This window comes from Bubalus kerabau, chromosome 17 (assembly GCF_029407905.1).
Source record: "Bubalus kerabau isolate K-KA32 ecotype Philippines breed swamp buffalo chromosome 17, PCC_UOA_SB_1v2, whole genome shotgun sequence".
NCBI classification, from domain to species: domain Eukaryota; kingdom Metazoa; phylum Chordata; class Mammalia; order Artiodactyla; family Bovidae; genus Bubalus; species Bubalus kerabau.
Genome location: NC_073640.1, coordinates 16,251,172 through 16,277,282, shown reverse-complemented (window position 1 = coordinate 16,277,282; position 26,111 = coordinate 16,251,172). Strand labels below are relative to the sequence as shown.

Here is a 26,111-nt window from a genome sequence, read left to right as displayed (position 1 = left end):
CTAATATAAAGCCCGTCAAATTGCTCTAGGGCTGTGCTGGGTGAGGGGACTTTTCAGTAACACTCCTCTCTCAGCTATTAGTGGCAACAAAGAACTAGTTATTTGCTTTCCCTTCTCCTTTCACCTCAAGGAGACTTCTCCCTCCCCAAAGGGGCTGAAAGACTCTCTGAAGACGCACTTTCATCTCCAATTGCCTTTTGTTTCTGAAATGATTTCCTACTGGCTCAATATTCCTGTCCATGGACCTGCTTCCTCCTAAATTAAGCATTTGGATTAAAAAAAAAAAGTTCACTTTTCACATATTCCAAGCACCAACAGTCATTTATTTTGATAGAGGGTTTCCCCCACTTAAAGGAGGGGGGGGTGGTACTGACTGCCTAAATGTGTATTTAAAGTGGAAACAAAGCCGCAGACCCATATATGTACCCAAGCCCTGCTCTGTGGCTGGCACCCTCTCTTTACAGGGAGTGCCGCTTCTTGGGAGGAGCGGAGGTGGGGGGACCTGGAGTACCTGGCAAGCGAACAGAGCTGGAGGGCGCACGTGGCTGTGTTTTGGGGGACAGGGTGGAAACCGTCTCCAGTGACAGGTGTACTGTGTGCGCGCACGCAGGCGCAGGGGGTCTGAATTTTGACTGTGGGCGTGTGTGATTCGTGTGGGCCGAGGGATCTGGGCCAGTGAACGAAATCTGTATGTGAGGGGGAGCGGCCGGGTGTGTGCAATGACTCACATCTTTCGGGCTGTGGGAGGGTTTTATTTGCGGGGGGTAACTTTTGGTCCGAGGGATCCTGTGCACATGGCACCCGACAGGAAATATTTACCTGTGCAGCAAAGCAGGGGTCTATCAAGCGGAGAAGAGGGCCCGGGTTGGGTGTCTGGCCATGTGCACCTGCCTGCAACTACTCTGCTGCACCCAGAGGAGAAGGAGGGTGTGGAGGGAGAGGAAGAACCAGCATGGGGCTTTGCACAAGGGAGTTCAGAGAGAGGTGTTCCACACAGAAGCAAGAGCTTGGGAACCGCCACCCTGAGTGTGATTCCAGGTGCCGCCCAGTGCGCAGCAGTCAAGTCACCTGGCTCCTCTGAGCCTCTGCTTCCCAAAGTGGGAAATGGGAAGAAGGAGAAAACCAAGCCTGGAAACGAACAGGGACTGAGTGCTGTGGTCATGCAGACACTCGCCACATGTCCGGCACACAGTAAGTGTTGAGCATGGCCGTTTATTAACATTTTCATGATCATTATCGTCATATCTGGCTTTTGGTTCTAATAACGATCATTGTAAGTGACATTCATTGCATGTGAACTCTAATAATAAAACGGTGCTAAATAATAATGAATGCTTACTCTATTCCTGGCACTGCCATGTATACCACCTCAATTAAGCCCCACCGATTTAACAGTCGTTGCTATCGGCCCTTTGTATGGCTTCAGAAACAGAAGCTCAGAGACATTAAGTAACTCACCCCAAGGTCACAGAGAAGAGCAAAGGCACAACCGGGATTCAAGCTCAATGGGTGTCGACCCTACAGTGTGTGCCCCTGACACCCTTGTGCCCTCAGGCCTCACCGTCTCTTCAGGGTCACCCGACAGACAGTGGAAGCCACTCAGCTTGGTTGAGTGAGCAATGCCGGCCTTGTGCCTGGGGGAGGATGAACCTGGAGGAGGAGGAGTTGGCAGAAGTGTCCCCAGTTGAAATGGATTCCATACCAATTCTAGCTAAATGTAGAATACATTTGCCGTTGGTGCATTATTCATGAAAATCGCCGTTTCCCCAAGTCAGCACTGGGAGCTGGGCGGCTGCCTGCCCCACATCCCCATCCCGAGTGCAGAGGAAAGCAGGGTTGGAGGCAGGACCATGAGCTCGTTAAGGCTCTGCTGGCCCTCTCCAAGTATGACCCACGCTGCCCACCAGTTGACTTGCGAGCAGGCGTGGAGACCACCACTCAGTTCTGGTGGATTACGAAACATCATGTCAACTCTGCTCGCCCCGCACACTGCTTGAGGGCAAACATTCTCAACAGCCACCCCCTTCCTAGTGAGGGGTGGGGACCGGGTTCCAGTAGCCCCAGATGTCTGGCCTGATTATTCCAGGCCACAAAGGTCAGTTCGACTTTCTGTGCTGCCTTGTCGCCAACCAAAAGGCAGCAAGTTGGCCTGGCACCCTGCATCCTTGTGCCTGCCTCGGCTGGCACACAGGTGATGGGATGTGAGTGAGGAAAGGGGGGTCCCACCCTGGACAGACTGGGGATTCAAACCCTCGCCTCTGCCACCAAAGGTTGGGGGCTCGGTCCTGTCCCATGGGCTCCAGGGCCTCCCTGGCTCGGTAGGTGGTGGACATGACTCCCTCCCCTGCAACCTGTGAGACTCAAGCAAGATGATGTGGAGGAAAGTGTTTTAGGGGGTGGACACAGTGGAGCTGGTTGGTAGCCGACGGAGACCCAAGGATGTCCACCCAATGACAGCAGGGCTTCTCACAACAACACAGCCCATCCTACACCTGTGGCCCCCACAGAATCGGATCCTCTCCTCCTGGGAAACCACCACCCTTCCCTCTAAAATGGAAGCTCCGTGAGGGCACAGATTTCCATCCAGCAGGGTCCCGAGCACCTGCTCATAGTAGGCACTCGGGAGGTGTCTGATGAACAGAGGCTAGAATTCCATGGGCCACTGAAGATCTCTGGGGAAGGGGGGCCGACCAGGGTGCTGGACCTCCCTCGCAGACACCCTGCCGAGTCCCACGGGGGACCGGCCCAGCCCCTCTCCTCCCAGGCTCCAGTCTCCAAGCACAGACACAGCTGGCAGAACCTCCAGAGGGACGGATCTGCAGAGCAGCCAGACCAGAGCCGCGGGTGACGGCTGCCCTGGGCTCTCAAAGTGCCCAGCTGGGAGCGCCAGGCTGTTTGGCCGCCCACCTCAGCCACCCACATCTGCTGCCTGGGCCTTGCCGTGCCTGCACACACACACACACACACACACACACACACACGCCCACGGCCTAGAACCCAAGGAGGGCTGTCTGTTCGGCCTGGCCCGGGCACCCCAGGGTCAAGGAAACTCTCCAACCCACTCCAGGAAAACAACAACAGCGCAGAAGAGGCCGCCTGGGACGGAGCGCCATGGCTCTGACAGGCAGGAGCGTTATATAATTAACTGCCCCCCACGCCTCCTCCCCTCGCAGGAATAACGAACCCTGCCTCTCAGTTGCATAAGCCAAAATAATAATTACTCTCCAGCCCTCTGACACTCCTGGATGTGGCCGGGGAGCAGGTGTTTAGCACAAGCTTCAGGAGCTTCAGAGAGCGAGCAGGGGACCGTACATATGTTTGTGACTCTTGTGCCCAGCAGAAGCACACAAGTCCCCTCCAGTCCCCACTCCTTTCCCAGGCATCTGAGCCTGAAAAATTAGCCAGCCGCCAAGAGGGAGCCACTCATCAGGATAAGCTCCCAGATGGGGGAGGGGGCCTCTGGGGAGCAGGCTTGCTTGGGGTCTGGCTTCCAGAAACAGAAGTGCCCCACACCTCTCAGATGCCCCGAAGAGTGGACACTGGAGTGTCTGGGACAGCCAGGGCTCCCTGAACAGAAACCATCTTAGAGCCGCGGAGGGCGGGCAGCACGCTGGCTTCCGGCGCCGGCTCAGCCGGGAATGTGGCGGCATCTTGGAATGAAGGCACGGAGCATCCCTAAACTACCGGTGAAAATGATTCAGCCGCTGAAGGCGAGACTCCTGGGCTCACGCTAAACAGATGGGCCTCCCTGCCTCCCTCCCGCCAGCAGCCTGCTCCAACAGCGCTAGCCCCGCGTCCAACCACCTAGAAGTTTATTGCCTTGTTGTGACGGTTTGGGTGCGCGTCCCCCGCCTCTAGCTCTCCCAGCCGCTCTCTCTCCATTGGCTTGGGCTGATCAGGACTAAGAGAGGCCCGGAGGCACCGCAGGAAAAACAAGCAGCAGAGCAGGGGCCTGACTCCCAGAGGCCGACACCCAGGGAGCTGGGCCAGCAAGAGGTGGGGGGGGGGGCTCTCCCAGCCCCCCTGCGCCCTTGCTGGGTCCCAGAGGAGGCCGCGGGCCCAGCCTGGCCTTTCCGGCCTGCTCTTGGACGATGCACTAACACCCGGCTCAGCTCCGAGGCTCCCGGGCCTGGCACTGCTCCCAGAAAGCCCCCAACACCCTTCCGCTGGCACAGGGGCGCTGTCCCCCACCAGGCAGTGAGGCAACCTGTAGCCAAGGCCGCTGTGGCCTCCAGGGAGCCCCAGGAAATGCCCCAGGTGCCCACGGCCCTCTGGAGGGAGAAGCTCGACTTCCCCAGAGATAAAACAGAAGAAGCGAGAGAAAAAGGTCCCTCCTCCGCCAGCCCCCGCGCGCCGGGCGCACCTACCTCCATCGGAGTAGGTCTCCGTGCCGTAGCCGTCCTGCAGCCCGTTGCTCCAGGTCCCTTCGTACTTGGCCCCGTTGCCCGTGCACTCCCGCACCCCGTAGCGCCCCTTAAATCCGTGCGTCCACTCGCCCTTGTACACCCACTTCCCCTTGCTCTCCAGGCCGATGCCGTGGCGCTTGCCCTGCGCCCAAGTGCCCTGGTACGTGTTGCCGCTGGGCCAGGTGTAGACGCCCAGTACCTCGAAGCCGTGGCTCCACGAGCCGGTGTATTCGCCTTGGCCCTTGGGGCCGGTGCAGACGCCATGGCCGTGCGCCTTGCCGTCCTCCCAGCCTCCACAGTAGGACCCTCCATCGTCAAAATTAAACCTGCCCCCACTGGACATGCATGTAACTCGGTTTGCAAATCCCGCAAACGGTGAAAAAAAAAAAAAGGCGATCAACAAACCGGAGTCTTGGTTGGCTGGCTGGCTGGTTTTGTTTTGCTTTTTTTTTTTTTTTTAAGGAAGAATGGAGAAAGCAAAAAACACAGCGAACAGATCCCGGGCGGCGGACGGCCGCGGCGTCGGCTTCGGAGGAATTCAAGTCAATTGGGGGCGATTATTCATTTTCGAGCTGCGCCGCGGAGCCTGACCAGCGTCTCGCGCTCCCGCTGGAGACAGGACCGGAGGGGAGGAGGGCGGGGGAGGGGAGGGGAGGGGGAGGGAGGGGGCAGGAGCAAGAGCGGCTGGTGCGAACGGCTCCACCTCAGCGGCAAGTGCCCCTCGGAGGCGAGCCCGCCGGGCTGGCCGCGCAGGCCAGGCGGGGACGGCGGCGCTCAGGCCCGGGGCGCAGTCCCCCACCTGCGGCTGCCGCGCTGCGGGCGCCCGAGGGCGGCGGCGGGGCCCGCGGGCGGCGGCGGCACGGGCGGCGGCGCGGGCGGCTGCACCATATTGGGGGCCGCGGGCCGGGCCGGGCCGGGCGGCGGCGGCGGCAGCAGCAATGCGGCGGGTCGGGCGGCGGCGGCGGCGGCGGCGGCGTTGGTGGCGTGCGCTCTGGGCCCGGCTCGCGCGCTCGGGCCGGCGCGGCGCGCGCCCGCACCCCGCGCCCCGCCCGCGCGCGCGCCCCCGCACCCCGCCGCCCGCGCGCCCCCGCCCGGCCGCCGGGACCCCCGCCCCCGGCGCGCACGAGGCCTGGAGAGGGGAGCTGGCCCGCCTGGCTGAGGGCGCGTGGCGCAGGCGGGGACCCGGGGCGCCCCGCCCGCCCGGCGTCACCTCTTGCTCCGATCGGCCTGGAAATAGGGGTCCAGCCGCGGCGCCCCAGACACCCCCCCTCCCCCGTCTTTCCCGGGACTTGGGTTTAAAGGGACAGGAACTGCGTAACGGGAAGGCGCCCAGCACCCAGGGCGCTCTCTGCCCCCTCCCGGGAGCCGCGAGGTGAAGCCGGGGCCGTAGGCCTTGGACAGGCCAGGGGCGCCCCGCGCGTTTCGGCTAGCCCACCGCGCGCCTCGCCCCTCGCGCCCGATTCCTGTCTGGGACGCCTGGCCCTGACTTGACTGGAGAGGCTCTCTGCGGACCACAGGTGGTTTTCTCTATGACAAATGATCCTTCCTTTTTCCTTACAGGCGATTTGGGTCCACATGTGGGGGAAAGGGGATGCTCGCCTTAGAAAGAAAAGTGGTATTTGGCCATTGGCCCCTCCCCATAAATTAAGAGAAAGTCCAGCTACGCACAAACCTTGAAGTAAAGACACCCAAATTCCGTTCCTCCCCTGCGCCCCGGCCAACAGGTAGCCCCCCTCCATCCCGTGAGCCGTTGCGCTTTGGGGGAACAAAGTGGAATCGCCTCTCAGGCGTAATTAGGGCTCTCTCCACACACACTCCCACCCCCCACCCCCAAAAGATGGTGTCTGATTCCTGGATCCGGGTATCCTGGGACCAATTTGAAGTGCATTTCCTGGACCATAAATCCGCAGGCAGGAGCCCGAGTTCCCAGCTCTCCGGAACGTGTTGGGCAAATGGCAGCAGACAAGTGCTGCGCGGCGAGATTGCACAGGGTCGCGGCTGGTTGCAGTGGGGGATGGGGGTTGGGGGTTACTCAGAGGAGCAGACCTTGCCGCCGAGGTTTAGGCAGGCCAGGAGAGATGCACTTCCAGGGGCAGCGTCGGGGGACGGGGTTACACCTCCAGCTAGCAGTGTTCCCACCTTTGGCTCTCAAGAGAAAACCAGCCCCTCCTCCTCCTAGAATTCAAGTCCAGTTTATTTTCTCCCCGGGATAACCAAAGCCCCCTCTCTGAAGGGCCATCGGCCTGCAAGGCTGTACCCTCTTCACCACCCCTCATCAGAGAGACAATTAGGGAGTTTTCAGTTTTGTTCTGTGAGTTGAAGTTACTGGGATTCGGTGCACCTTCTGGGTGGCGCCTCCCTGTGCCCTCTGGGAGGTTTTCCTACATCCCCAGGGGTGGAGTTCTTGGGCCTAGCCTGTCTTAGACTTAATGGAAGTAGCCCAAGGGCCCTCCAGAACACCTGGGGCAAGTGCCCTGGGTTTCTGGTTCTCTGCTTCCTGGCTGAAACTCAGTGTTATCAGGCTTAGGTCTGCTTTTATTGTATTTTGTCTCTCTGAAGTAAAGTCGCTCAGTCATGTCCGACTCTTTGCGACCCCATGGACTGTAGCCTACAACGCTCCTCTGTCCATGGGATTTTCCAGGCAAGAGTACTGGAGTGGGTTGCCATTTGTCTCTCTAAATGGATATGAAATAGCATCTCAGGGCTGTTCCGTGTAAATGAAAGATTAAATGTTGTCAAGGGCTACAGACTTTCCTCACAATTCAGATTGAAATCCTGCCTCCACCAACTGGCAGCTGTGTGGCTCTGGGCAGTCCTTTAAAGTCTCTGAGCTCATTTTTCTCATCTGTAAAATGGGCACAATAACAGTTTCCATCAGAGCACTGTGAGAATTTATCTGAACTGAGTGCCCAGTGCCTCATAGGTGCTCAAGACATGGGACGTGATGTTATTAGAAGGCCAATCCCCAGCGAAGGTCATGGCTTTCTACATGGGACACCCAGCCTTCAGCCTGCTCCCCTTAACATAGCTGACATAAAATTGCCATTTCTCTTGGACACTCTGTACTTTCTTTCTTCCATTTTATTTTCAAGCTGTCTTTTGCTGATTCAGCGGCCCTTCCTCACACAAGCAGTGGATTGCAACTGAGATCTCATTGGGAAATGGTGATTGGTTCCAAATAATTACTGGCCAGCACCTTCTACCTCTAGCTAATGCATACCCTTCCCCCAGGCAATTCCAGCACACACCCCCAGGACCCCTCCCTCCTCTCCAGGTTTGGTCAGATTAGCTCCAGCAGTTTCAGACTCTCTTTCCTGAAATGCAGATATTAGAGGCATTCATTTTGTGCAATTTGGAAATCATTCTCCCATAAAGTAGGGCTGACGGTATTGATTTCATTTTGGAGGAAACTCTCTAAGTTTATAAACATAGTACCACCCAGCAATTTCAAAACACAGACCAGGGAGAAAAAATAAAAAGCCAGCCCCCCATGTGGAATTTCACGACTCTGTGCACCAGGCTCTGGGGTGAACAGCTCATGGTAGTGACCTCAGGGAACTCCTCAGGTGACCTGGGCTTACCCACTCAGCTTCCACAAAGGCCAGCTTGGAGGGGACTTCTCTGGTGATCCAGTGGCTAGGACTCCATACTCCCAATGCAGGGGGCCTGGGTTCCATCCCTGGTCAGAGAACTAGATCCCACATGCTGCAGCTAAAGATCTCCCATACTGCAACTGAGACCCAACACAGCCAAATAAATAAATAAATACTAAATTAAAAAAAAAACAACACCAGCTTGGAGCTCTCTCTGTGAAGTGCCTGGCCAAAGGAAAAATAATGACTGAGCAGGATTCCAGCCAAAGCTGTCCCGTTTTCCAGCCTCCAGGACTGAGAGCCTCCATTTCCCTGCCCACTCCCTCTTCCTGTGACCAAGAAGTTTTCTGATTTTGGCTTCAGAAAGGCTTCTTGGTTTCCCTATCTAAAGAATGGCCCCATTTCACCTCCACAGAAGCCTGTGTGTTTCCTTCAGAGAACTGAGCTTCAGTCTACAGTTTACGGTTCGTCTTCATGAATCACTGCTGATGGTGACTGCAGCCACGAAATTAAGATGTTTGCTCCTTGGAAGAAAAGCTATGACAAATTTAGACAGCATATTAAAAAGCAGAGACATCAGTTTGCCAACAAAGGTCTGTGTAGTCAAAGCTATGGTTTTTCCAGTAGTCATGTATGGATGCGAGAGTTGGACCATAAAAAAGGCTGAGCACCAAAGAATTGATGTTTTTGAACTATGGTGCTGGAGAAGACTCTTGAGAGTCCCTTGACAGCAAGGAGATCAAACCAGTCAATCCTGGAGGAAATCAACCCTGAATATTCATTGGAAGGACTGATGCTGAAGCTAAAACTCCAATACATTGGATACCTAATGTGAAGAATCGACTCATTGGAAAAGATCCTGATGCTGGGAGAGATTGAAGGCAGGAGGAGAAGTGGGTGACAGAGGATGAGCTGGTTGGATGGCATCATCTACTTAATGGACATCAGTCTGAGCAAACTCTGGGAGATAGTGAAGGACAGGGAAGACTGGCGTGCTGCAGTCCATGGGGTCGCAAAGTGTCGGACATGACTGGGTACCTGAACAGAAACTTCATGAATGTGCCTGTGTTTACCCGACACTGTGAGATGCCTGCATCAGGAGCCCCCTTCATTCCTGCTCTCTTAGAACATAATGCTGATACTTCTCCTGCTGGGAGGTGGACTGGCTGGTGAGTGTAGCAGAGGGGGCGCAATGTGATTTTGAAGGTTACAGTATAAATGCAGCTTCTGCTTCATGCTCTTGAGATCCTGGAGAGCTTGGACCCCACTCATCATGATGTTAGGAAGCCCAAGCAGCACCGGGAGAGAAACAGAGCCTCCAGCCGTCAGCCCAGCTGGACTCCTGGCCCACAGTCAGTCCCAGGTGACAGCTCTGTAAGTGTACCATTTTGAAAGTAGGTCTGCCAGCTCCTGACTAGGTGCTGCATTAAATGCCATGTGGATCAAAGGCCCCACCCACAGGGCTTTCTTCACCATGCCTTGTTATAATTCCACATAATAATATTTTATCATATCTACATGATCTATATTTCCTCTATCTGACATGGATAAAGAATACAGTGTATATATATATATACATATATATATTTATATATATACATATATATACATATATATATTTATATATATACATATATATTTATATATATAAAGAATACAGTGTATATATATGTTTATATACATATATATTTATATATATATAAAGAATACGGTGTATATATATGTATATATATGTGTATATATATATAAAGAATATGGTGTATATATATATGTATACATCCAATGAAATATTACTTAGCCATAAAAATGAATGAGATAATGCTGTTTGTAGCAACCATGAATGGACCTAGAGATTTTCATACTTCTTTTTTTCTTTTTGAAGTATAATTGACATACCTTATACTAGTCTCAGGTGTACAACATAATGATTTGATATTTGTATATACTGCAAAATGGCCACCACAATAAGTCTAATTAAAATTAACATCCATCACCACACAGAGTTATAGAATTATTTTTTTTTTGTGATGACAACATTTAAGGTTTATACACTTAGCAGCTTTCAAATATGCAGTCAGTGTTGTTAACTAGAGGCCAGGTGATGGCACCCCACTCCAGCACTCTTGCCTGGAAAATCCCATGGACGGAGGAGCCTGGTGGGCTGCAGTCCATGGGGTCGCTAAGAGTCGGATACGACTGAGCGACTTCACTTTCACTTTTCACTTTCATGCATTGGAGAAGGAAATGGCAACCCCCTCCAGTGTTCTTGCCTGGAGAATCCCAGGGATGGGGGAGCCTGGTGGGCTTCCGTCTACGGGGTCACACAGAGTCGGACATGACTGAAGAGACTTAGCAGCAGCAGCCTGCTGTGCATGAAACCCCCTGACTTACTTGTTTTATACATGGAAGTCTGAACCTTTTGACCTGCTTCACCCATTCTGCCCACCCACCTCCCCTGCAACCTTCAATCCAATCTGTTTCCTGTATATGTGAGCTTCTTTCCCCCTTTTTAAAAAAATATTCCACACAAAGTTGCAATGAAATATTTGTCTTTCTCTGCCTGACTTAATTCACTTAGCATAATGCCCTCAAGTTCTACCCATGTTGTTGCAAATGGCAAGATTTCACTCATTTTTATGGCTGAATAATATTTCATCATATCTATATCTACCTATCTCACATGGTTAAAGAACATGTGATATATATATATATATATAAAATGAAATATTACTCAGCCATAAAAAATGAGGTATTGCCATTTGCAGCAACATGGATTGACTTAGAAATTATCATACCGAGTGACATAAGTCATACAGAGAAACACAAATATCATATGATATCACTTATATGTGAAATCTTTTATAAAAAGATACAAATGAACTTATTTACAATATAGAACTAGACCCACAGACATAGAAAACAAACTTATGGTTACCAAAGGGGAAAGGGTAGGGAGGGATAAATTAGGAGGGTGGGATTAATTTATACACATGACTATATGTAAAATAGATAACCAACAAGGACCTACTGTATAGCACAGGGCACTATACTCAATATTTTATAATAACCTAAAAGAGAAAATAATCTGAAAATAATATATATATTATATATATACTTTTTCAGATTATTTGTATAATATATATACACACACATACATATAATACAAATAATGCATATATTCTATATATATAATATAAATATATACACATCATTGTATCATCACATCATATATATATGTATATGTGTGTTATACATATAACTGAATCACCATGCTCACATTTGAAACTCATACAGCATTGTAAGTCAACTATAGTTCAATAAAATAAACTAGGATATGTGTTCTGTCAATGGGACAGATAATTCGAAATTGAGAATAAAAGAGCTTTGAAAAATGGCAGGCATCATTTTACTTCCTTATTTACGAAGATCCAATGGCAACCCACTCCAGTGTTCTTGCCTGGAGAATCCCAGGGACGGGGAGCCTGGTGGGCTTCCATCTATGGGGTTGCACAGAGTCGGACACGACTGAAGCGACTTAGCAGCAGCAGCAGAACTATCTATGACCCCAGGGAGCATTGTCACTGGGTCATTTCCATTTCTAGATAAAGACAATTATGAAGAAGACAGAGGTGGAAGAATAAAGAAGGAAGAGAAGGATAAGGAAGAAGTGATTTGGATGGATTAATGAGAAGGAAAAAGAGAGGCTGTGGTGATGATGGTGATGATGGTGATGGTGATGGTGATGGTGGTAATGGTGATGGTGGCCATAGTGATGATTGTGGCAATGGAGATGGTGGTGATGGTGGTGATGGTGATGATGGTGGTAATGGTGATGGTGTTGGAGGTGATGGTGATGGCGGTGATGATTGTGGCAATGGTGATGGTGGTGATGGTGGTGATGGTGATGGTGATGGTGAAGGTAGTGCTGATAATGATGATGATGGTTATGGTGGTGATACTGATGATGGTACTGATGGTGGTGATTATGGTGATCAGGATTAATTACTACATTCATGTGCCTGGCTCTGTGTCAAGCACTTGAAATTTGCTATCACATTTAATCCTATGACAACTTTATGAGGCTGGTATTATTATTATCCCCATTTTACACATGAGGAAACCTGAGACCTGGACAGGTCAAATCAGTTGCCCAAGATGGAAATGAACCCAATCAGTTCAGTTCAGTTCAGTTGCTCAGTCGTGTCCGACTCTTCTCGACCCCAAGAATCACAGCACGCCAGGCCTCCCTCTCCATCACCAATTCCCGGAGTTCACCCAGACTCACATCCATCGAGTCAGTGATGCCATCCAGCCATCTCATCCTCTGTCGTCCCCTTCTCCTCCTGCCCCCAATCCCTCCCAGCATCACAGTCTTTTCCAATGAGTCAACTCTTCGCGTCAGGTGGCCAAAGTACTGGAGTTTCAGCTTTAGCATCATTCCTTCCAAAGAAATCCCAGGGCTGATCTCCTTCAGAATGGACTGGTTGGATCTCCTTGCAGTCCAAGGGACGCTCAAGACTCTTCTCCAACACCACAGTTCAAAAATATCAATTCTTCGGCGCTAAGCCTTCTTCACAGTCCAACTCTCACATCCATACATGACCACAGGAAAAACCATAGCCTTGCTTAGATGAATCTTTGTTGGCAAAGTGATGTCTCTGCTTTTGAATATGCTATCTGGGTTGGTCATAACTTTCCTTCCAAAGAGTAAGCGTCTTTTAATTTCATGGCCACAGTCACCATCTGCAGTGATTTTGGAGCCCAAAAAAATAAAGTCTGACACTTTCCACTGTTTCCCCATCTATTTCCCATGAAGTAATGGGACCAGATGCCATGATCTTCGTTTTCTGAATGTTGAGCTTTAAGCCAACTTTTTCACTCTCCACTTTCACTTTCATCAAGGGGCTTTTTAGTTCCTCTTCACTTTCTGCCATAAGGGTGGTGTCATCTGCATATCTGAGGTTATTGATATTTCTCCCGGCAATCTTGATTCCAGCTTGTGCTTCTTCCAGTCCAGTGTTTCTCATGATGTACTCTGCATAGAAGTTAAATAAGCAGGGTGACAATATACAGCCTTGATGAACTCCTTTTCCTATTTGGAACCGGTCTGTTGTTCCATGTCCAGTTCTAACTGTCGCTTCCTGACCTGCATACAAATTTCTCAAGAGGCAGATCAGCTGTTCTGGTATTCCCATCTCTTTCAGAATTTTCCACAGTTTATTGTGATCCATACAGTCAAAGGCTTTGGCATAGTCAATAAAGCAGAAATAGATGTTTTTCTGGAACTCTCTTGCTTTTTCCATGATCCAGCAGATGTTGGCAATTTGATTTCTGGTTCCTCTGCCTTTTCTAAAACCAGCTTGAACATCTGGAAGTTCACGGTTCACATATTGCTGAAGCCTGGCTTGGAGAATTTTAAGCATTACTTTACTAGCGTGTGAGATGACTGCAATTGTGTGGTAGTTTGAGCATTCTTGCCTTTCTTTGGGATTGGAATGAAAACTGACCTTTTCCAGTCCTGTGGCCACTGCTGAGTTTTCCAAATTTGCTGGCATATTGAGTGCAGCACTTTCACAGCATCATCTTTCAGGATTTGAAATAGCTCAACTGGAATTCCATCACCTCCACTAGCTTTGTTCGTAGTGATGCTTTCTAAGGCCCACTTGACTTCACATTCCAGGATGTCTGGCTCTAGGTCAGTGATCACACCATCGTGATTATCTTGGTCGTGAAGATCTTTTTTGTACAGTTCTTCTGTGTGTTCTTGCCATCTCTTCTTAATATCTTCTGCTTCTGTTAGGTCCATACCATTTCTGTCCTTTATCGAGCCCATCTTTGCATGAAATGTTCCTTTGGTATCTCTAATTTTCTTGAAGAGATCTCTAGTCTTTCCCATGCTGTTGTTTTCCTCTATTTCTTTGCATTGATCACTGAGGAAAGCTTTCTTATCTCTTCTTGCTATTCTTTGGAACTCTGCATTCAGATGCTTATATCCTTCCTTTTCTCCTTTGCTTTTCGCTTCTCTTCTTTTCACAGCAATTTGTGAGGCCTCCCCAGACAGCCATTTTGCTTGTTTGCATTTCTTTTCCATGGGGATGGTCTTGATCCCTGTCTCCTGTACAATGTCACGAACCTCATTCCATAGTTCATCAGGCACTCTACCTATCAGATCTAGGCCCTTAAATCTATTTCTCACTTCCATTGTATAATCATAAGGGATTTGATTTAGGTCATACCTGAATGGTCTAGTGGTTTTCCCTACTTTCTTCAGTTTAAGTCTGAATTTGGCAATAAGGAGTTCATGGTCTGAGCCACAGTCAGCTCCTGGTCTTGTTTTTGCTGACTGTATAGAGCTTCTCCATCTTTGGCTGCAAAGAATATAATCAATCTGATTTCGGTGTTGACCATCTGGTGATGTCCATGTATAGAGTCTTCTCTTGTGTTATTGGAAGAGGGTGTTTGTTATGATCAGTGCATTTTCTTGGCAAAACTCTATTAGTCTTTGCCCTGCTTCATTCCGTATTCCAAGGCCAAATTTGCCTGTTACTCCAGGTGTCTCTTGACTTCCTACTTTTGCATTCCAGTCCCCTATAATGAAAAGGACATCTTTTTTGGGTGTTAGTTCTAAAAGGTCTTGTAGGTCTTCATAGAACCGTTCAACTTCAGCTTCTTCAGCGTTACTGGTTGGGACATAGACTTGGATTACTGTGATATTGAATGATTTGCCTTGGAAACGAACAGAGATCATTCTGTCGTTTTTGAGATTGCATCCAAGTACTGCATTTTGGACTCTTTTGTTGACCATGATGGCTACTCCATTTCTTCTGAGGGATTCCTGCCCGCAGTAGTAGATATAATGGTCCTCTGAGTTAAATTCACCCATTCCAGTCCATTTGAGTTCGCTGATTCCTAGAATGTCGACATGCACTCTTGCCATCTCCTGTTTGACCACTTCCAATTTGCCTTGATTCATGGACCTGACATTCCAGGTTCCTATGCAATATTGCTCTTTATAGCATCAGACCTTGCTTCTATCACCATCAGCAAACAGTAAAAAGCAGGCTTGCAACTACCACACTTTTCTGTCTTGAGTGTGTAAACATCCCCTCACTGGGGAAGATGTTGTCTATGGTCAAGCTACATGTTTGTACATTTTAATGAATGGTTATATAGCATTGTCCACGAACAACCACCCAGGCAAGGAATTGAACATTATCAGCATCTCAAACCCCCTAGTGTGCTCCCCTTAATCATAACTTCTGTCCCAAACAGAACCATTAATCCGAGTTTCTCATTATCTTTTTTTCTTTATAGTTTTACCACCTGTGTATGTGTATTCCTAAGTCCAGTAGTTGAGTTTAGTTGTGGAACTTTATGTGACTGAACTTATAATACATGTACTGTCTTTTACCCAACATAGCTCTATGGCTCATTCATTTGCTTAACAGTATAATATCCCATTGTATAAATACATCAGATGTTACTCGCTCCATTCTACCATAACTAGCCATTCAGGTCAGTTGTTTCCAGTTTGGGGCTATTAACACAGTTATTTTTGCTTTCTAGTTTATGTGTTCTGTAATGTGCGCACACACCTCTGCACCGGGAACACTTCCTCATTCACAAGACTCACCATCAGCATCCCTCCCCAGGAACCAGGCCCGGCAGGTGCATCTCCTCTGAGTTTTGTTGACACCTGTGCTCAACTGGTTGTAGCACATGTCGCTCTGCCCTGTAGTTATTTGTAAAGTCATATGTCTTAATTCATGGTCTCATCCACTCACAGGCAGGGGAACACTGCAAGGTGGGACCCCATCTGATTCCTCTCCTCCCCTCTCTGTGCCTGGCACGGTGTCTGTCACACACCAGGAGTGTGATCATTGCAGTCGAGTCAATGATGAATGAACAAGCCAATGAATGAATGGACAGTGGGTGTTCCCTAAACATTTGCTGAACCACAGCTTGTCACGTAAGTGAACGCTGGAGCCCGGAGGTGCTGTCAGCTGGGGCTGCTTTCGATCCGTGTTTGACCTTGTCTGACACTCTGATGTCACAGTGGTGGCACTGGGGACACAGACTATGTATGGGCAGAGGAGTGGGAGGATTACGGAGGCTTCACGCACACTCCCTGCTCAGCAGGCAGGGTGTCAGGGTGGGGGAGAAAGGCGTCCAGGAAAACGCTTCCCCACCCCCGGCCAGATCACTTGTCTCTGTTCCCGCCTCCTTCTCTGCCTCCCAGGGCTAATGAGGGTGATTAGACCTCATTAGACTGAGGCAGCTAGTGGTTTCCTCCTGCTGTTCCCTTATCTACTCTGTATCCGATTCGTCCATCCCTGTGATGATTAGCGAGATGGCAGTGGGGTTGGGGGTGTGTGTGTGTGTGCTGCAGGGTTGGCCTGAAGAGGCTTGTAAATCTGCTGGTTCATCAAAGGGGAGGATGAAAGTCCTGGAGTCTGGGCGAGGGCCATGGGCAGGGGCTGAGCTGCCGTAGGTGGTGGGTGTACCAGGATCAAAGACAGTGTAGAAGGGCTCAGAGGCTGGGGAGGTGAAGTCACGGTTGTGGATGGGAGCCTCAAGCAGTGTGGACCAGGTATGCGGGCCAGGCCAGGTGAGTTCACACCTGTCTTGTCAGGAAGTGTCTCATCAGAGCCCACTGGACGTGGGATCACACCCAGCCTCCCTAACCCGGTTTACAAGGCCTCCCAGACCGGTGCCTGCCTCTCCGTCTGCCTCCTCCCCTCCCAGCCCCTAAGTCCCCTTGGCCTGGGTTGCTGGCTCTGCCCTCACCTGTTCTGCTCCCCCTCCTGCTGCATCCTGTCAGGTCTCTGCTCTGTAACTCCTTCTCCCAGGAAGTCTGCCTGGCCCCCCGACCACTTCCAAGGCCAGGGTGGGTGGCCCCGCCTGTGGTGCCACAGCCCCTGGGGCTTCTGTGCACCCGCACCGTGTAGTCCAGGCTTGATCCTCCCCAGCGTTCTCTGCCAGGTGACTGACGGCAGGGACCGGGCTTGCTGGGCTGACATTCTATCCTGACTCGGTGTCGGTCCAGAGCAGTGCTCAACGAGTCGCTCAGGGGATGACGGCATGAAGATGGTGGGCCAGTGTTTGCCCAGGACCATAGAGTAACTCAGGTACTGTGGTCTGAGGACCCCCTGCTCCCCTCTTCCAGTCCTTCCCTACCCCCACCTTGCTTTCCCATGGACGTAGCCTCCCCCAACCCCTCTGTGCCAGTTGGAGCCGGCAGTGCATGCAGGGCTGCTCAGAATCCAGCACTCCGCTCACACAAACGCACTCAAGAGTCTTCCCGAGTCTCAGCCCACGTGCTGGGCCCCTTCACCCAAGGGCTGAGGACCTGCTTTAGTCCCCCAAATCAGGTGGTACCTGAAGGCCGGTGTTGTCTGAACTTACTGACTTACTCAAGTACAGAAGCGAACGAACCCCTTTTTGCGCACACCTTCTGAGCTGGGTTCTCCGGGTTTTGCAAAAGGGTGTTTTTAAAACATCTTTATTGAGGGACTTTCCTGGAGGTCCAGTGGTTAAGGATCCACCTTTCCATGCACGTGGGAAGGTGATGTGGTGATGTGGGGATGTGGGTCCAATTCCTGTTCAGAGAACTAAGACCCCACGTCTTGTGGCAACTAAGCCTGGACATGGCAAGTACTGGGTTCCCACCACACAGCTAGGGAGAAACCTGCACACCGAAACAAAGATCTCTGGTGCTGTAGGTAAGACCTGACACAGCCAAAAATAGGTTAAAAGAAAAAGACTACATAGTACATAATTCATATAAGATATGAAATCCTCAGACAAGGCAGATTCATTGAGACAAAACTGAAGAGTGGTTATCTAGGGCTAGGAAGGTTGGTGAGAAGGGGAAAGTGACTGCTGACAGGTACAGGAGCTCATTCTGATGTAATGAGAAGGTTCTAAAGTTGATTGTGGCGATGACTCTGTGAATATACTAAAAAAAGAAATTAATAAAAAATTTTCAAAAACTTTATTGAGATATAATTCACATACCATATAATACATACACTTAAAGTGTAGAATTCAGGGTTCTTAGGATAAAGTTGTCAACTATCATTACAATGTAATCTTGCCTTTTCATCACTCCCAAAGAAGCGTGGTACATATTAGCAGTCACTCCTTACCGTCCCCTCCCCCAACCCCCAGCAAGCTCTAATCTGCTTTCTGTCTGCACGGATTTGCCTGTTCTGGACGCCCCATATAGAAGGACTCATACAATGCAGGCTCTTTGTGACTGGCTCCTTTCACTGGGCATAATGTCCTGAAGGTTCATTCATGTTTTAGCATCAGTACCTCGGGCCTGCTTGTGGCTGAGTAACATTCCATCATGGGGATGGACCGCATTTGGCTCACCCATTCATCAGCTGATGGACATTTGGGTTGCTTCTATTTTTGCCCACTGTGAACAATGCTGCCATGAGCATTTGTTTCCAAACGTTTGTGTGCATGTATGTTTTCAATTCTCTTGGGTATAAACCTAGCAGAGGAATTGCTGGGTCACGTGGTGACTCTCTTTCACCTTTGGAGGAGCTGCCAGACCATTTTCCAGACCAGCTGCACTGTTTTCCTTGTGACTTGTGATGCTGAGAATATTTCTATGTGCTTACTGGCCATTTGTATGTCTTCTTGGGAGAACTGTGTATTCAAGTCCTTTGCCCTTTTCTAAATCTGTATTTTTCTTATTAAGCTGTAGGAGTGCTTTGCATATTTGGATACAAATCCTTTAACAGATAGACTGTTTGCAAATATTTCCTTCCATTCTCTAGGTTGTCTTTTTACTTTCTTCATGGTTTTATCATTTGCAGCATGAAGGCTTTTAATTTTGCTGAAGCCCTTTGTATGTGCTTTTTCTTTTATCCCTCCTGCTTTTGGTGTCACTCCTGAAGGATCTTCACTAACACACCCACCTTTGAGACAACTGGCCACTCCTTTTCCATCTGACCCAGCTTGTATCCTCAGAGTGCAGTAGTCTTGCCTCCCAGAGAGCCTCATGCTCTGGGGATGTAGGGGTAGTTGAACCAATGATGAGTCATCAGCACCCCCAATAATGTGTTCTTGTGGAAAGCATCTCAGGTACCTGAACAGATGGGTTCTGAGACACACACATTCCCATTCCCACTGTAACCACAGCTGATAAGACACTGGAGGGCTTCCTAGAGGAAGGGTCAGTGAGACATGAAGTGGCAATCACAGAGCGTGAGCACCAGTCAAGCTTGGACCTTTGGGGACCTACACCCTGGAGTGTGCTTGAATCTGGTGTTTCCAGCCCATTGAAGCCTCCCTGAACCCCGACTAGTCAGAGAACATGCCAGGCCTTGAGCTCACAGGAGCTGGTCTGCGCTCTGCTCGGCCAAGTGAATTGCTGACCAGACAGGCTTCTTTCCCAGGCCCTCCTCCCAATCTCTCCTGCCTCCCAAACACAGGCTCTTTACCTCAAACTCTCAACAGCTCACTTAATATTCATTCAAGAACCCCTATGCCAGGGCTGGGGGTATGGCAGAGGACAAGTGTGGCCTTTGCCCTGGTGGCAGAAAGCCGTCTGCGGAAGCCCAGTGCGCTCTGCTGACAGCCGGCAGCCACAGTTACTGGGGACGTGCAGACCAGGCTCAGCTGGTAGAGAGCTGTCAGTGCCAGGATCCCCACCCGATGAAGAACCCGCGGAGCCTGGGGCGGACTCGGGGGAATGCGTGTTCGGTCCTAAGCCTGCCGCTTGCTCCTCTGTGGCCTTGGGCCACACTCTCGGGGCCTCAGAGTCATCACCTGTCATGTGGGAAGAAGAATCAACGCCGCCTTCCTGTGGAGAGTAGGTGACGTGACTGTCACTGTTGACCTAGCTGCCGGCAGTGACAATCCCTTCATTTAATGAAGAGCTGGCCTCAGTGTTACCCACTGAATCCATCCCTCCCTGTGGGAGGTACCCCCAGGAAAAGAGGCAGACGCTCAGGAGTGGGGAGGGCCTGAGCCTGCTGGCTCAGGGGTCTCTTGCTCCCTGGAGAGCTGGGGATAGAGAGATCAGGGTTCTTGCAACTTCTCACCGGTTCACTCCCCACAGTGGGGCCACAGCTTTGGGAAAAGGAAAGACAGCTCCCCATCATGACAAGAGTCGGGGGCTCCCTGAAATACAGCTTTCTTCTTTGTGGGCAGGTTTTTAAAATGCATTTGGTTCATCTTATAACCATCACATTTACTGTACACACTTTGGAAAATACAGGAATGCACACACAAAAGGTGAAAGTCATCATCGCCCCCAAGTCCAGCAGTTACACAGTCAACAACTGATTTCTTTATTCCCAGGCTTTTTCTTCTGGGTGCAGTTAACACAGATAGATTTTACAAAAGTAGGAAGATGCTTTTTGTACTTCCTTTTTTCTTCATTTAGCACATGTTCTGCACATTTTCTCATTTCATTAAATTGTCTTCTACGGCCCAGGTTGCTAGTGTCTGTCCAGAGCCGTCGATAATAGCGAATGTTAGATTTGAATATAGTTTCCATCCCTTTAGAGCTTTATAACGTTTGCATTGTGCTCGTATGTTCTCTGTGCTCTCCATATGTTAATTCATTTAACCCTCACAACAACTGCGTGCTCTCAGTGGACTATTATGACCCCTTTTACAGAGAAGGAAGCTGAAGAACAGAGAGGTGAAGCCACTTGTCCAAAATTACACAGCTCCTAAGGGGCAGGGCCGGAGAAAGCAATGGCACCCCACTCCAGTACTCTTGCTTGGAAAATCCCATGGAGGGAGGAGCCTGTTAGGCTGCAATCCATGGGGTCGCTAAGAGACAGACATGACTGAGCGACTTCACTTTCACTTTTCACTTTCATGCATTGGAGAAGGAAATGGCAACCCACTCCAGTGTTCTTGCCTGGAGAATCCCAGGGACAGGGGAGCCTGGTGGGCTGCTGTCTATGGGGTCGCACAGAGTCGGACATGACTGAAGTGACTTAGAATAGCAAGGGGCAGGGCCAGGATTCGAACCTGGGCAGTCTGGCTCCAGGGTCCATGCTGCCTCTGAAGTGCCCTGGTTATGAGCAGAAATGGGACAGGGAGGGCACTTGGGGGACAGGGTGGGGTAAAGGGGCAGACTCCCCCTTCTCTGGGGCCCTGGAAGACACATGGAGTGGTGTCTCTGGGTCCAGCTTGTAACTGATGCTGGGCCATCTGTGCCTCTGATGGCCGGGAAGCCATTGTGCTCATCTTGTGGACGTGTGCACCTGCCAGCCCCTTCGAGAGCCTGGGAACCAATTTACAGTGACGCCTTGGAGCTGCAGCCACAGGGGCTGGGGGTCCTCTTCTGCCCCTAATCCCCAGTCCCTTGGTCTGAAGCACCAGGTTCTAGGATGTGGGTTGCCTCAAGCTACCCGAGGCGATGCCAGCCTGAGTCACCACAGACACATGCTTTCCTGGCCAATGGCAGCCATGGCAGGAAGAGCAGACTCACAGGCCTCAGCTGGGAGGACCAGAGTCCCCCACGCCCCTGGGAAGCCACGGCAGCCCCTGGGGTTCCGGGGCATCTTACAGGGGCAGGAGGAAACTGTGGACCTCAGCCCAGTTTCTAGAGGTGCTATTCAAGTGCACAGGCGGGCCTATCAGGGACTGGTATCCACGCCCCCAAACCAGAGGCAAGGTGCCTGGTTGTAAAGACAGAACTCATCCCCCTGCGCCCACGCCCAGTGCAGGAGGTGCCCCCATTCTGCCCACTTCTTGTAAACAGCACCACCATGGCCATGCTCACCCAAGAGGCAGGGGACTGCTGGTGGGCAGCCTGAGCTCAACTCCTCACCCTACTGTGCCCTGGCAGGCGGCCTGGGGGTCCTTAACTTTTGTGAGCCTCAGTCCCCTCTTGGCCAGCCAGCCCCATCCCAGGGTTACGCCCAAGGACATGAAATGAATGAGGTGTCCGTTGTGTCTGGAGTAAGCAATGCATTACTAGGTCAGACTTTTCCCTGTGTGCATCTCTGCTTCCTTGGGATAAATTCCAAAATGCAGACTGGCCACGTCAAAGGGCACACGCGTTCTGCAAACCAGCTGCTGCCGGATGGTCCTCCCTGCTACAGTTCAGCCTCTCATTACAGAGAGCCTCCTGGCTCTAGTTCTGGGTTGGCAGGACTGGACAGGCCCTGAGACTCTGCATTTCTAAAGTGGGCAGTGCTGACACGTGGGTCCAGGACCAACCCCCAATGGCAGGGGTCATCAGGTGCACACAGGTTCTCCGCCAGCCCTCCTTGTAGGAAGCCGGGTTCTCGGAGGGGCAGGGCAGACCACAGCCCCAGGCAGTGTGAGTGGCAGGGCTAGAAGGCCATCCTGGCGTGCTGCCTGCACCTCAGCGTGGAGCCTGAATCTCCGCCGTTACCGCCAGTCCAGTGGAGCTGTTTATGCGGCCAATTCCAGCAAATGCACTTTATCCAGAGAGGCCACGAGAGACCAGCTCTCTGCACCGAGGCCAGGCGACTGGGGTCCAGCCCTGCACCGCCCAGAGGGCCTTTCCAGCAGCCTCGGGCCTGTGGCTTCAGTTCCTGCGGCGGCGCTGCAAGCAGGCCCAGAGCAGACGGTGGGCCGAGGGAGACCCCGTCTGGACGGGAGCGTCCGTGCAGCCGCCTCGCCTCACTTTCTCCCCACCCGTCAGATGCAGAGTGCACGCTGGGCTTCCACTCCAGCCCAAGGGGCTACAGAGCCTGGGCATTTCTTGAAATCAGGGATCAAACAAACAACCAGCTCCACTCTGGGTAAAAGGAGAGGGGAAGGCACAAAATACATAGGGTGTTTTTGTTTCTTGTACAAACCACATGAAGTTGCTGAACTGGGGCCTTTTTTACCCTCCAAAAGGGCAACTTCATGTGGTTCAGTGCTAAGTTCGTGGCAAACCTTCAAGGCTGCTTTATAATCGGCCTGTTCTCAGGATGCACCGTCACTCTTCACACACATTGCCACCAACACTGACCATATTTCAGGGAATCAGACGTCAAGGGTGCTCAGGGCCCCTCTGTCCCCTGACAGCTGAGCTCACTTTCAGTCCCCTGGGGGGCATTAGAGGGCCAGGGGCCCCCATCTTCCCTTTCCAGCATTTTAGGGTCACTTCCTGGAGGAAGTTCCCGTGAGCACTGTTGGCCAATGAGGCAGACAGAGCCCCCAGAGGCCGTTGTCCATCTCGCGCCAGAGGGAGCTGCCCTTCTCTTGTCTCCCACCGAGACTCTGAGGGTCATCCCAGGGAAGAGCAGTGAGGTGGGAGGGGAGACGGAATCCAGACAGAGGAAGACCTCTGTCTGATCCCCGGAGACAAGATGCCCATGTGTGATGGACTAGGGACTTGCCTGGCCTGGCCTTCCTGAGTCAGGAGGTAAGAGCTCCCAGGTATCAGAGTGCTGTGGCTGGGCGGGAGGGACCGGGTGGACCACCCCCTCCACCGCCAAGCGGGGGTCTCAGGTTGGGAGAGATGAGTAGCCCATGCACCCATGATGAGGCTCACTAGGGGGAGCAGGGCGGCCAGCCACGTGGGTCCGAAATGGCAGGGAAGGGAGACTGGCCTGGGTCTTGCTGTGATTGGGGGTGAGGTGTCTGCTCTCAGAACGGAGCTGCCAGCAGCCACGAAGGAGGGAGCACCCACTTCCTATCAGCCTGCCCGGATGTGGGGCGTTGGTGCGGAGGCTTCATAGCTGCCAGCAGTCCAACATCCAAGTCGGAGTCAGATTCTGCTATGCGCCGACATGCCTGCCTCCCATATCGCGACTCAGTGATACGAGTGATGCGATCCAGGCCCAGGGAGGGAGATGACCCTACGAGTCTCCAGCACCTTAGTGTCTGGGGCAGGAGGTGCATTCAACCCACCTCTCCCCACAGCATCCTCACAGCAGCTCCGCTGTCAAAACACACTCAAGACTTTACATTGTGCCTGGTTCAGCCTGTACCAGACACCCATGTTCCACCACCCAGACTGAACAAATGTTCATCTTTTCCGTATTTGCTCTGCAGTGTTTTTTAAGGAGATCAGCTTAGAGTGGAAGCTCCGCCCCATGCTTCCCCTCTCACCTGGCTCAGCGGCCACTTCTTGCCAAGTTACTGTGTATCCCTCCCACTATATGCCATCACCACGTGTGTCCCACGAAATGTCCGTAAAGATGGTCATACCATTCAAATCCTTTAGCGGTTCTTTTTCCCTCCACCTGATATAACATTTTAGGTTCATCTCTATTGATTCAAGCAGCTCTCATTCATTTTAAAGGTGAGGATAGAGGTTGGCTTCTCCAGTGGTTCAGTGGTAAAAATCCACCAGCAATGCAGGAGACTCGGGTTCAATCCCTGGGTTGGGAAGATCCCCTGGAGTAGGAAATGGCAACCCACTCCAATATTCTTGCCTGGAGAATCCCAGGGACAGGGGAGCCTGGTGGGCTGCCGCCTATGGGATTGCACAGAGTCAGACATGACTGAAGCGACTTAGCAGCAGCAGCTGTGATTTGTGTCAGAGAGTGTTCTGCCTATGTTTTCCCCTAGGATTTTTATAGTTTCTGGTCCTACATTTAGCTCTTTAATCCATTTTTATTTTATTTTTGTGTATGGTGTTAGAAAGTGTTCTAGTTTCATTCTTTTACAGGTGGTTGACCTGTTTTCCCAGCACCACTTTTTAAAGAGATTGTCTTTTCTCCAGTGTATATTTTTCCCCCTTTGTCAAAGATAAGGTGTCCCTAGGTGTGTGGATTTATCTCTGGGCTTTCTATTTTGTTCCATTGATCTATAGCTCTGTCTTTGTGCCAGTACCATACTGTCTTGATGACTGTAGCTTTGTAGTATAGTCTGAAGTCAGGCAGGTTAATTCCTCCAGTTCCATTCTTCTTTCTCAAGATTGCTTTGGCTGTTCAAGGTTTTTTGTGTTTCTATACAAATTGTGAAATTATTTGTTCTAGTTATGTGAAAAATACCATTGGTAGCTTGATAGGGATTGCATTGAATCTATAGATTGCTTTAGGTAATATACTCATTTTTACTATAATGATTCTTTCAATCCATGAGCAAGGTATATTTCTTCATATGTAGCCCTGGTGGGCTACAGTCCATGGGGTCATAATGAGTAGGACACAACCGAGCAACTAACACACACAGAGGCTATTCCACTGTGAAACTGAGCCCCAGCCGAGTTAACCATCCCACATGCTGCTAAGATCAGGGATGGTTCCTTGGGTTTTGCTTTTAGTCATTGTTTTTTGTTTTTTTTTGACAAAGAAGATAGGCTGTTAAGCGGGTAAGCAGTAGAGGCAGGAGACAGGTCATCCTCTGCTTTCCCAGCAGAGCATCACCGCAGTCTTGGACCCCTGTTTAAGCCACAACCCAGCAGGGCAAGGCCATCTGTTGTGGTGGCTTTAAGGTATGTGCACAGGGGACTTCCCCAGTGGTCCTGTGGCTAAGACTCCATGCTCCCAGTGCAGGGAGCCCAGGTTCCATCCCCGGTCAGGGAACTAGATCCCACAAGCTGCAACTAAGAATTTGCACACTGCAACTAAGACCTGACACAGCCAAATAAATTAATTAAAAAAATAAAAGTATGCCCACAAATCCCTGGACTCTCCACCCCTCAAGAGGGAAGCTTTATTCTCCTGCCCTGAGTGTGGGCTGTACTCACCCACTTGCTCACCCCTGACAAATAGAACAGGCAGGTGTGGTGTGGCATCGCTAAGTTACAAGAGGACTGGGGCTTATGTCTTTGCCTTCTCTAATGCATGAAAATGAAAAGTGAAAGTGAAGTCACTCAGTCATGTCTGACTCTTAGCAACCCCATGGACTGTAGCCTACCAGGCTCCTCCATCCATGGGATTCTTCAGGCAAGAGTACTGGAGTGGGTTGCCATTGCCTTCTCCTAGTCAGTTCATGAGGCACCCACTTATAGAGCTTTATCATCTTTCCATTTTGCTTCAAATGCCAAACAACTGTAGAATGGTCAATATTGAATTCTTTGGCAACTTCTCATGTAGTTGTGAGAGGATCAGCTTTGATGATGGCTTTCAATTGGTGTCACCTTCTGATCACTATACTCCTCATCTTCAAGGCTCTCGTCTCCCTTGCAAAACCTGAACTGCACTGTATGTTCATTAGCAGTTCC

General features: G+C 50.8%; 1 protein-coding gene across 2 annotated transcripts in view; it reads right to left on the bottom strand.

The window, feature by feature from the left end:
* JPH3 (junctophilin 3) overlaps positions 1 to 4,749 on the bottom strand; it is a 74,759-nt gene extending 70,010 nt beyond the window's left edge. Inside the window, exons 1-2 of one of the 2 annotated variants that reach the window (XM_055551834.1) lie at positions 4,368 to 4,749; positions 3,785 to 3,804 (exon numbers count right to left, since the gene is read on the bottom strand). In XM_055551834.1, coding sequence (XP_055407809.1) covers positions 3,785 to 3,804; positions 4,368 to 4,749 — 402 coding nt within the window. Of the gene's footprint in view, positions 1 to 3,784; positions 3,805 to 4,367 lie in introns of those variants that run through there. The other variant, XM_055551833.1, reaches the window with a different exon arrangement.
* Positions 4,750 to 26,111: the final 21,362 nt, after the last annotated feature.